This window comes from Centropristis striata, chromosome 6, assembly GCF_030273125.1.
Source record: "Centropristis striata isolate RG_2023a ecotype Rhode Island chromosome 6, C.striata_1.0, whole genome shotgun sequence".
NCBI lineage: Eukaryota > Metazoa > Chordata > Actinopteri > Perciformes > Serranidae > Centropristis > Centropristis striata.
In genome coordinates, this window is record NC_081522.1 from 5,470,529 (window position 1) to 5,483,613 (window position 13,085).

General features: G+C 36.5%; 1 protein-coding gene across 1 annotated transcript; it reads left to right on the plus strand.

The window, feature by feature from the left end:
* Positions 1-1,519: 1,519 nt before the first annotated feature.
* ifitm5 (interferon induced transmembrane protein 5) lies at positions 1,520-4,624 on the plus strand. The gene is made up of 2 exons (XM_059334770.1): positions 1,520-1,726; positions 4,403-4,624. The coding sequence occupies exons 1-2, from the start codon at positions 1,520-1,522 to the stop codon at positions 4,622-4,624; spliced, it is 429 nt and encodes a 142-aa protein (XP_059190753.1).
* Positions 4,625-13,085: the final 8,461 nt, after the last annotated feature.

A 13,085-nucleotide genomic window follows, 5' to 3' on the forward strand; every position in this document is an offset into this window, starting at 1 on the left:
TGTGTCCAAGAAACTCACAATGGCGGCTGAGGACAGGACAGCCATATTTTTTAGATTTCTGTAAGCGGCCAGAAGAGGGCACTGTTGTTCCATATTCAACTTTTTGGAAAACTTTTCCAATACTGTAACAATGCTCATTTTCAACATTAGATGATGATTCAGTTATTTGTCTATTGTGTTTGAAAATATTTAATATATTTTTGAACACAAAACTTCCCCAAACTGAATTGTAAAAACGTTTGACTGACATTTAAAAAAAAATCTTTCTCTGTGTTGACATCAAAGTTTGGAGTGAGTATAAAGCCACAGAACCTGATTAGTTTCCATGCCAGTTTCACCCCACATTACAGACTGGGGAAATCTGTAAAAATATGAGTAATACTTGTCGTCTCCTTTCACAAACATGTCTTTTATGCAACGGGGATTCTCAGTGGTTGTAGTTGGAAACTCCAATATGACTAACAAATTTATGATTTGGAAATGTTTAAAAATACTAAGCCAGTCAGGCCCAGTAAAAAGAAAGACATAAGCGATTTTAAACATCTTACACTCAACCCCCCAATCTTGTGCTAAAACTAATGATAATGTCCATTATCAGCTGATTTGCCTAATACGTTTTTGATTAATCAATTAGTCATTTTGCTGTAAATATTAAAACATTCCTTTAATATCATGTCCAAGAGCCTGATTTGATGCCTTCATCTTGCTTGTTTTGTCCTAACAGCAGTCCAAAACTTAAAGGAATTCTGTTTAATATCATATATAACAACAATAAGTAGAAAACCATCATATTTTAGAAGCTGGGATCAGAAAATGTTTGGCATTTTTGCTTGTAAAATGCCCGAAACCAACAGAAAAGTTAATAGACTGACTGTTTTAACTTTAACTTAAATAAAAAATATATTCACTGTGGATGATTTCTGACCAGAACTTCATTTTTTTAGGTCTTGAAACTGTGGACGTCAAAACCTAATAGATTTTTCACGTTTTACAATATGTCGTTAAAAATGACCTGCACCTCCTCCATCCTGCAGACTCAACCACCAAGGCCTCTGGCAAGCAGCTGGACTCCTCCTCGTCACCTTTAAGGCTCTTAAACCGCACAACCCTGCCTCCACTGCCCCCTGCTACCTCCACCCAACTCAAAAAACCTGACCCACAAACCTATAGGAGCCTCTAAGAAAGCTGAGGTGATGGGTACTTTGGTGGACGAGGTTTGCACTGCTCCCATGCATCTATTCACTGTCTCTTTTTCTGTCTTCTCTCTCATATAGTGTTCTGTATCTCTATTTCAGTCTCTCTCAGGCCTGACCACATAATGACAGACCTGCTGTGTATTAAAGGACCCTGCCCTTGCGTCCTCTCCCGGTCACCTCCCTCTCCATGGGCCTTTATAAGCCTTTCACACAGGGGGGGGGGCACATCTTTCCAAAGAGGGACCGTGTACAAGCTTCTGTAAGGCTCACCATTTTTGCAAACCCACCTATTCACCCACAGCTGGGGATCTCCTGTCTATACCATGGACAACCACTCGTACAACTTCCCCTCAGACTGCACCCCGCTCACCAATTGTAAGTCTGCCCGTAAGCCGGCGGGATCCACCGTGGTGAACATGGGCAACACTGGCAAGAACCCTCCCCGGGACTATCTAGTCTGGTCGCTGTGCAACACCTTGTACGTTAACTTCTGCTGCCTGGGATTCATGGCTCTCGTCTACTCCATCAAGGTGAGATCTTCATAAATCATGCAAAAAAAAAGATGAGAAAATGCTTTTAATATATTACCTCAAGTCATATCTCAAGGACTTGTTTTTAAGCCTTCATTATTGATTGTAACCCCGAGTCAGTTGTATTTACTTTTTAAATACTGTCATTAACATTTATTAAGTGGTCTAATGCATTCCACTGTACCTCAACTTCCAAATGCAAATTGTACAAATCTATTGACATTCTGATAATGTATGCAATCTTTTTTGTTTCGATATTCGTAGTCGATATTCATCAGGGGTGGAATGGTATCTTCACAAGCCATTTTTGTTTTCTCGTCTCTCCGGTACAATGTTTAAATTTTTTTTGTGATTCATATTGACTGTTATAAACATGTTTATTGTGCAAATAAATAGAATATACTAACCTAATCTTAGTCAAACTGGTTAGCAAAACTCTTATTTTTGAAGACACCAAAAGTAGAAACACTAGAGAATATTTGGTGAGTATATTAGAGTGCCAATCTGGTGAAACCTAATCTGCAACAGGAGCAACTCTATGATTTAACGCCTTCTGCAATGTGAGTTTGGCAGAAACAGACAAAAGGTGGGCCGGGCTGGCAAAGAAAGCTTTAAAACAATGGCCATGTTGTGGCAAATTCCACTTTTGCCTATGAAGCACAGGGAAATGCCAAATCTACAGTTGGATTTGTAAAGAAAAACAAAGACCTGGGTTTATTTTCCTGGAAAATTTGGCAAGGCTTGATTGAGGAGGCCAGACTTGTGCAACAGGTTATGAAAATAAGCAAAAATGTATCATGTATTTCACCATGTAAACAAATTGCTACAAAAAAACTTTTGTCAAATGGAAAATGTCTCAAACATTATCGAGACCTGTTATTGTCAGATGGCAGAAGAAAGTTCCTTCACCACAGGAATGGGACTGTGGAGAAGCAGGAACGCACACCAAAATAAAAGCTTTTCTCACTACACAATAGCTCAAAAATCCTTGAAAATGCCGTGTGCAAAGCAGATTTGGACAAAATGTCTGACTACCTGCATAAAAAGGTTTCAGAAAAACTCAACCACAAAAGGGTGTGTATGCCCTTTATTTAAGCCTTTCTTTTTACATCTCTCATCTGTCTACACAGGGCGCAGCTCTGAATCACAGGCCCAGTATTGGCTCAGCACTCAAATTAAAGACAGTGACTGGCTGCTCGTCTAGGGAGTTAAAAATGGCGTAATTGGCATCTTCCTAATGGGCAAGTACTCATGGGAAATTAGAGAGTGCTAGGGAAAGACTCGGCCTGGTCCGTTCCAAAATATATACGGATAGCAGCTCAAGGAGTTCATATTGCTCCACCCACTGCGCAATCTTGAATGTGGAAAAACTGGGAATTATGGGACAAGCTGCGACTGTAAACAAAGATGGAACATTATAATATGCCAGTGTTTGATCTCCTGCTCTTACTATTTACAGTATACATGGGTGTAGACACTAACTAAGCATCTTTGTTCTCTATGTACATAAGTTGTCTTTAGAAATATTTAACTGGAAGTCACAGCTCTAGTAAAAGTGGAAAATTACTCCACTAAAAGTAATAGTAGTATTCAAAACTTACTTAAGTAAAAGTAAAAAAAGTATCAGCATCAAAATGTACTTAAAGTATCAAAAGTAAAAGTACTCATTATGCAGAATGAACCACTCAGATTGTTATTTATATATTCAATATATATTATTTAATTAATTGTACTAATGCATTTATGCAAGTAGTGTTTTCATTTTTCTCAATTTAGGGCTACTTAATATACTGCTATGAGGTTTAATTAAAAAAAATGTCTAATAACTTGACATTTATCATGTTTTTCACGTTAAATCTTGACCTTAAAAGTAACTAAAGCTGTGAACTAAATGTAGTGGAGTAAAAAGTACAATATTTGCCTCAAAAAGTAAAGTACATGTACATGTAGCTTAAAATTGTTATACATTAATTGACAAAATGTACTTAGTTACATTCCCCCACTGCTTAAATCTGTTACGAAACATAATGATTCCTAATTTCTGTATTTGTTAATACAGACTTTAGTTGTTGCTTGTAAAAATGTGTGTGTGTGTTTGCGTGTGTGTGTCAAGGTTATAATAGTTTTGGATTTTTCATTAGTTTTAGTTTTAATTTCGTTGTGAATTTTTGTTTTCAAATTCAGTTAGTTTTAGTTAGTTTTTAGAGTGAGTTTTTATTAGTTTTAGTTTTTTTGTAATGGGTATGTGCTTTCATTTCCTTTGGTTTATCCATCTTAGCACCAATAAGGTTATTAACTCTTACAGTTAATTAAATTAACTAAATTAATTAATAAATTAATACAGTGTATTTTGGTTGGAGTGTAGACATCCCAGTCTCAGTAAACATATTTACCATGTGTTCCTACATGTTGAAATAGAAACACTGAATTATGTATAAAAAAAGTTGACAAAGACGAAAACTAAGGACATTTTCACTATAATTTTAGTTAGTTTTAGTTAGTTTTGTAACCACACAATACAGTTTCAGTTAGTTATCGTTTTTTAAAAAAAACTCTTGTTTTTATTTTTATTTCAGTTAACAAAAAATGTTTTTTCAATTTTAGTTTTTGTTATTTTGTTAGTTTTCGTTAACTATAATAACGTTGGTGTGTGTGTGTGTGTGTCCCTCTGTGCAGGCCAGGGACCAGAAGACTCAGGGCAACCTGCAGCTGGCTCAGGAGTGCTCAGACAAGGCCAAGTGGTACAACATCCTGGCCGCCGGCTGGAACATGCTGATTCCCCTTCTGGCCGTCGTCCTGCTCGTCCTCCTGCTCGTCCACCTGGGCACGTCCCAGGGCTCCTTCGACTTCTTCGGAGACGACGGCTTCCAAAACTTCATGAAACTGTTCAGCTGGTAGATGGAGGCAAAAGGGGAGAGAGAACAAAAAAGAAAAACACAGATTAGTCTCAAAGTCAATGTATTCCCACTAACCAGGAGAGGGTGTTTGATTGGATTCAGCAGATGAGGGCTGACATAAAAGCTCCTGAGAATTTTAGCCAATCTAATAAAGCGATAAAGGAAATCTACATGGAAATCAGGGCTAAAATCTGCTCATCACTAAAAAATCATAACTGGTGCAAAAACAATTGTAAAACCCGGTGGTGCATTAAAATAATGTACTCTTTGGGATGCACCAGTTTTTTTTATACTGGTATAAAATACAGGACATTTAACCTGTATCTGAGAGTTACATGTAAACGAATGGATAAAACATAATACTTTTGGACCAGTGGCTTGATTAACCCATAAGAACCCAGACCCAGTTATCCTTAAAGGATGTGTTCTGTAAGTGGACCACATAGAACACATTTATGATGTTTTAAAAAAAAAATACTACCCCTAAATGTCAAAAATCTGTGATGTGACGTATACGTTACAATGGGCGTTTATGGTATTTATGTTTATGATATTTTTTATTTTAAAATAGAAAAAAACTAGACACATTTTCTGCTGACAGAGACACAATCTTGCCTTTTTATTTTGCATCTCCGTAACATATATCAAAATTGTGACTTTAATTTGTTCAGGAAATATGGTCAGAACAAGTTAAATGCAACACAGGACACCCTATTAACGGATTAGAATTATTAAATTGGTTTAAACTTAGCCTAGTAACAAAAAATAAGCTTTTTAAAATTAGCTACTTATTACACATTTCTGTTTCCAGTGACACAGTATGTGTCACTTAGGGATTTAATGAGTTAAGGTGAAGCAAAAAGCTGAATATGGGAGAAGATTTAAAGTGTTTGTTACATGGGTGTCACCATGGATTCTTATGGGTTAATGATTCATGCGGATGTTTTTTTCAGCACAGTTTGGGCAAAATCAGTATTGAGAGTGCTGTAGTATATTAGTTTTAGTTCATCCCTAATTGTAATATCAGTAATAGAGGGTTCTGTGCTGGTTCCCAGACATGGTCAGTAGAAATGTGAAGCTGATCAAAGCCTGAACAGCCTAAAATGAATAAAGAAGGGAACAAACACAGAGCTAGGAAAGGCTGAGAGATTGCGTAAGCAGCTACTCTGGGTCATTTTTGTTGTTATTTATTGTATTTAATGTTGAATGGAAGTTTTGATGACAGCTGAAATAATCTCTAGTGAAGGTAGAAAAAAGAGCAGAACAGAAGACTGTGGAGCCAAAGTCTGAATGTCACGACGACAAGAAGCCACTTGACAAAAGGACAATCAACATTCACCTCCAATTGAAAGATACTTATTTTCTTCGTTATTTTTTAAAACATACATCTGTTTTTGGTCATTAATCATGTATTTTTATTAGTATTTTGTTGTGTTAAGTATACTAATTTTCCATCATCTTCTTGCTTGTGAGTGAGCTAAATAAACCAGATGCTGTTAACTCAGTATTGCATTTAAAAAAACAAATCCTTTATTTTCTCTTTCACATGATGCTTTTACTCACTTTATCAAAAACAGTGGTGGAATATACAATTTACAATTTTAAGGTACTTTGTACCTTCATAATTTTTACTCCACTATATTTAACTGACAGCTTTAGTTACTTTTCAGGTTCAAGATTTAACATAAAAACATGATAAATTTAAAAGCAATAGACAGGTTTAAAAATAAATAAGAAATAAACCTCAAGTATATTAAGTAGTTAAAATGAGCCCTGTCATGACAATTTATATATATTATATCAATACAAATAATGTAATAATACATTTAGAATATATAAAACAATCTGAGTAGGGCCATTCTGCAAAATGAGTACTCTTACTTTGAAACTTTTTAGTACATTTATATACTTTTGTACTTTTATTTAAGTTTTGAATGCAAGATATTTACACTACCGGTCAAAAGTTTTAGAACACCCCAATTTTTCCAGTTTTTTATTGAAATTCAAGCAGTTCAAGTCAAATGAACAGCTTGAAAGGGTACAAAGGTAAGTGGTGAACTGCCAGAGGTAAATAAAAAAAGGTAAGCTTAACCAAAACTGAAAAATAATGTACATTTCAGAATTATACAAGTAGGCCTTTTTTCAGGGAACAAGAAATGGGTTAACAACTTAACTCTATGGAGTCTTGGGCTATTTTGTCCATTTTTGAATTCTTTTTATGTCTTTTTAAGTCATTTTGTGTCTTTTTTTGGTAATTTTGTGTCTTTTTTTAGTCATTTTGTGTCTTTTTTTGGTCATTTTGTGTCTTTTTTTTATCCTTTAGTCCAACATAAAATGTGATTTTGAATCTTTTTTTTACTTTCAAAACACTATCATGCTCAATCAAGAATTTTAAATGTTGCAAATGTGCATTCGTTTCAGAGTACACTGAGACATTAAACTGCATAATTTTCAATTAAATTCTGGAAAAGTTGGTGTGTTCTAAAACTTTTGACCAGTAGTGTATTTTTAGTGGAGTAATTTTAATTTAGTATTAGAAATTTTACTTAAGTAAGGGCTCTAAATACTCTTTCCACCACTGATCAAATATGTACTAGTAGTTTCCAGGTCTTTCTCAGATTTCTCCTTAGCTAATAAACATGGGATGGGGACGTGCAGATGTTCGTTTAAATGGCTGTTGCGGTTCCACTGCTGCACCTAAACCCAATTGTAAAGGCATAATTTTGGGCTTTCGTAGGTTTGAAGCTGGGCTGGGTCTAAGAGGACGGGCATGGTCTGGGTGTTTTCATCACAGCTGTGAGCCTGCTGCTGCACCAACTATATACAGAGCATCCTGTTTTAGGAAAGTGTGCCCTTGGTTGTAAGGCAGGGCCGCCCAGGCAGACCACTACAGAGGCGTCAGCAGCAGTGTGGAGGCCTGCAGCGGGACGAGATGCCTTATTTCAACTCAATCTGCTCCCAGTCTGAGGAATTATCGCAGATTAAGTGGCACACGCTTTAGGAGAGACTTGTCATTTTGTATTGGCTCTTTGCTGGATGGCTGGTGCCACAGGGCCACTGAGCTGCTGTGGCTCAGTTGGGAGAGTTGGGAGAGTTGGTTGCCCCCCAACCGAAGGGTTGGTGGTTCGATCCCTGACCATCGCAGCCTACATGTCGAAGTATCCTTGAGCAAGATACTGAACCCCAAATTGCTCCTGATGCTGCGTTCATCGGTGTGTGAATGAATTCGCAATGGTGGCAGATGGGACCGTTTAGGGTAGCCTCTGCCACCAGTATGAATGTGTGTGTGAAAGGGTGAATGAGCGCAGTCTGTAGTGTAAAGCGCTTTGAGTGGTCGCAAAGCGACTAGAAAAGCGCTATATAAGTGCAGGTCCATTTACCATTTACAGGAAACTCTCCACAGCGTGAGCCAATGTATGGATGTTACAGCTCAGCCCTATGTTTAGGGTCAGCAAACAGCATGACAGATGTATGTCGTGCTGCAAAACCACAGAACTATATATTAGAATGTAAGTAAAACCTCAAAGTTTAGCCTTTCAAAGACACCAAATATAGCATGTTAAAGCTCATAGACATATGTTTAAGTTAATGCACCAGACAAGACATTTTCATTTGATGTAAAGCTGCACTGGACATAATTGCTTGTGTTCTTATTTAATTATGGACTGGAACAAGTACATTTGGATTCAACATTTAAGTATATGCTTAAGGAAGATGTGATGGCAGAAAATAAATGAAGTTTGTACTTGCATGTGTGAAATACATCCACTGATATGTCCTTAAGCAATACAGACTAAATAGAGAGACTAAATTCTACAGAAAACCCGCAGAATCTCCATCTCCCTCCTGCTCCTGGTGCCTCGTCTTTGATGACTTGGGTGTCCCGCTCCTACCAGACCTCCCACCCTCTGGACTCCCATCTTATTAGCAGCCTCTCCTTTGCTCGCAACTTTATTTATACGCACACAAATCACAGCCTCTGGCTTCCAACTTTCTATTTAGCTCCCGTGGTCAGAAAGAAATGCTTACAGATGTCTGATCCGTGGAGAATTACAGGCTACGAGCTGGCACTGCAGAGGGAGGGGGCGCTAACGTCTCGCTGCTCCTCCTGGGGAGCTGCTGGTTACACAGCGGAGGCTGAGCGAAGAAGGAAGGAGACACATGTCAGGTCATGCTTAACCTAAACTTTAGACAACATTCAAAGTTATCCAAAGCGACTTCCAATAAGGGCTTTTTCTCCTGGCTGGCTGCGCCACATTTCACGTCTCCACTGTTATTTCCAAATAAAAAACACAAAATTCCCCAAAAAGAATCTAAAAAATTAGGTTTTTAGGTTAATTTATTATCAAAAGCTCAATAATAAACTTGTAAATTAACTAATGGATCTCAGGTTCCCGCTTCCCTCCAACAGTGCAAATTAAAGACATTAAGCCCTGAACGCTAAATAAAGCAATAAACATAAAACATAATTAAACAGTTATTGCCTATCCCAAAAATATTTATACAGTCTATGAACCAAACAGGCACGTTTTGAATTGGCACTTCCCATAGTTATAATGATATGCTTTATCTGCTTTATATGTTCTAATACAAAAACGTTTGAACTGAAACTGAAATAAACACCAAGTAAACAACAAACTCATTGCGACATTCATTATTTAATTTGATTTAAATATATAACTCTGAACTTCCTCAGGCCATGCTTAACCTAAACTTTAGACAACATTCAAAGTTATCCAAAGCGACTTCCAATAAGGGTTTTTCACCATGTGGGCACAACCACAGAAAGTACAAAAATCATGCAAGTGCATCAACTTCCCCAAATCTGCTGATATGCTGATCTAAATCCTAATTAATTTAGCCTTAAACCCTAAAGCAAGCCATCTTTGCAAAATGATCTTAGTTTTCTCCATCTTTCTGACTCACACAACATCACACTTGGTTCTTACCAGTGGTGGAAGAAGTATTCAGATCCTTTACTTGAGTAAAAGTATTTATACCGCAATGCAGAATTACTCCACTCCAATTACTTGTGCATTCAAAAGTATCAGCATCAAAATGTACTTAAAGCATCCAAAGTAAAAGTACTCATTATGCAGAATGGACCCACTCAGATTGTTTCATATATTCTAAATATATTATTGGATTAATATTATTGACACATTTATTTAAACAGGGCTCACTTTAACTACTTAATATCCTGTTATGAGGTTTAATTAGAAAAAAAATTTCTAATGACTTTAAACTGTTAAATGTTAAATCTTGACCTGAAAGTAACTAAAGCTGTCAGCTAAATGTAGTGGAGTAAAAAGTACAATATTTGCCTCAAAATGTAGTGGAGTAGAAGTATTGAGTTACATAAAATGGAACTACTCAAGTAAAGAACACATACCTTAAAATTATACTGAAGTATTGTGCTTGAGGAAATGCGCACTGCTGTTTCTTACTAGTCATAAATCCTAAATTATCATCAGAAGTGTTTTTTGAGCAAACTGAAACCAGAAAAAAGTTAATTTCTCACAGGTAAAGTCTGTATTACTTAGACTATTTTTTTTAAACACTAGGGAAACCATTATGTAATGTGTGCTTGTTCTTGTATTTGTGTTATTCACCTTAAAGCCTATCCCGCAAAAAAAAAGAGGCATTCCCAATCCAATCCCCTTTATTTATATAGCACAATTTTAGCAAACACAAGGTTTCCAAAGTGCTGCACAAACAATAAATACATAACACAATACAAAGAGATGTAGTAAACAATAGAACAGTAAGATGCAATAAGATAAAATAAATTAAAAATGGGATAAAAATAAATAAAATAAAATGTAAAATGTACTGCCCGCACAAAATAAAATATGCATGAAAACAATAAAAACAAAAAAATCATAAAAATCATAAAATCAACATAAAATCAACACTCTATGTGGTGTTAAAAGCCAACGAGAAGAGGTGGGTTTTAAGAAGAGATTATTTAAAATGAGACAGCAACATGTGTTGCAGCTTGCAGTGCATGTGGAAATAGTCCTACCAGTAATGCCAGTTATATCACAATTCTGTATCTTGTGTGCAAAGCTGACACTGCACACAAGATGGTGCAAGAGGAAAACTCACTGAGTATAAAAAGTGGAACAGATTCATCTTCAGCAATTAAATTTGATTAAATTTTCTCCACGGTCATCTACAGGTTTTAGATTTTTGCATTCCCTATGAAAAAAAAGTAAATGTTGACCTAAATCTGGCTTTGTATGAAAGGTCCTGGGCTCTTTAAAACATCACAATTTATACACCGGGCGTCCAAAAACATCAATGCAAATACAATCTGGTTACAATAACCATGCAAAACATTAGACTTGCACAGGCAGATACGTGCATTTGCATTTTCCTGTTTAAACACACACACACACACACACACACACACACATACACACACACATACAGTACAGGCCAAAAGTTTGGACACACCTTCTCATTCAATGTTTCCTTTATTTTCATGACTATTGACATTATAAATTCATCAAAACTATTAATGAACACATGTGGAATTATGTACTTAACAAAAAAGTGTGAAATAACTGAAAACATGTCTTATATTCTAGTAAGCAAAGGGTGGCTACTTTGAGGAATCTAAAATACAAGACATGTTTTCAGTTATTTCACACTTTTTTTGTTAAGTACATAATTCCATATGTGTTCATTCATATTTTTTATGCCTTCAGTGATAATCTACAATGTAAATAGTCATGAAAATAAAGAAAAACGCATTGAATGAGAAGGTGTGTGTCCAAACTTTTGGCCTGTACTGTACTGTACTGTACACACACACACACACACACACACACACACACACACACACACAGAAACAGAAACAATGACATTTTAATTGCTTGTGCCTTTACTTAAACAGTTGCTGTTTCGACATGCTGATGATTACAACAGTGGAGGTGGATCGTCTTCTGGCTCAACCACCTGGGTACACTGAGCTCCTCAGAGCAGAACATTTTAACTTTAAGCTGCATTTTCATGTTGAAACTAGTCCCACAATGGCTCTTGGCGACTATCAATTCCCAGCATAATTTGCCTCTGGGATCCTCTGTCACTACTGACATTTTCCAAACTCCACATGCTAAACATATTTTCTCTCTTTTCACACATGCGTGTTGGAAAAGATTTCCTAAACTAAAACATGCAGGAGGTGACTAAAGCTCAGGCACTGAATGTAGAGTTTTACATAATCAGTCGGAAGATTGCCCTCTAAAAGCGGAAAGCAGAAGATCTAGTAAAATTTGATTTATTCTAATACGTGGGTGAGTGACAAAGTAGTTCAACTGGTTTCCACACCCTTTGACCCTGTTCCAATAGCACGTCCTAGTGCAGATATTATCAAAAACAGGCCTACAACTTAACACACACATGGTCCACTGCCCCTAATATCATTTACAAGTGTATATAAGAGCATGATTTCTGGGTTAAAGCAGGTTAAGGTACAAACTGTTCTACTAACAGTTTTGTAAACTGCAGAGAAAATAAGGCTGTAATTATCTCCCTTCTCACACAGAAAATTGCAGGATGACGAACACATGAAAGCCAAACATGAAGTTCGACCAAATTATAGAAGCTTCGGTGCCAAATGTGAGCTTGCACAAGAATCCCAAAATCTGAGCTTGATTATGTTTGCACTATCGTGTATCTGCTGTGCAGAGAGAATGTCTGCATCCTATAGCTTACATGCTGTGTCCATCTCAGTCTTATTCAGGCCAGTGAGTGTCTGACCCCTTGTGGCCTCTTGGACAATGCCATTACTTCTACTCCACTACATCTTGGAGGGAAATATTGTGCTTTTTACTGCACTTAATTTCTTCAATTACCTGAGCTACAAGTTACTTTGGAGATTCAGAATAATAATACAAAATTGTGTGTATTAATCTCTGGTAAAATTGGTAAGGAAATAAGGTAAGAAAGGTAAAATTGCTTATTGCAAACAACAAGAAAACATAAGAAATTAAAAAAAAGACAAAGCAGTCATTGATGTGTTTGGTTTCAGCCCTCTATTGGGGAAAATAAACTGGCAGCTTCCACATTCATCATGAGTACAAGATGTACAGAGCATTTAATCAAAGCCAGATTTTAGCCAGTAGAGGGAACAACCGAGCCTGCCCCCCCACTGTCTTCCTGATCTGACTACACTTTAGCCTGAAGACATTTACTCTCATTAGTGACTTATTACCCCTCAAACAGATTGTATCATTAATCGAAAGAACAAATAATGAAAAATACAGCTTCATTTACAGACAAAAAGTTGTATTATGTTGTTTTTCTGTCAGATTCTGTTGCCATCATCTCTTGTCAGGATCATTTTTTATGTATTTATTCATTAAAAAAGAAGTCCTGTTGTATGATTTATCAATAATCGCACAGGAATATATTTCAATTGTAAAGATGTCCTGTATTGTGCAGAAAAATGTGAC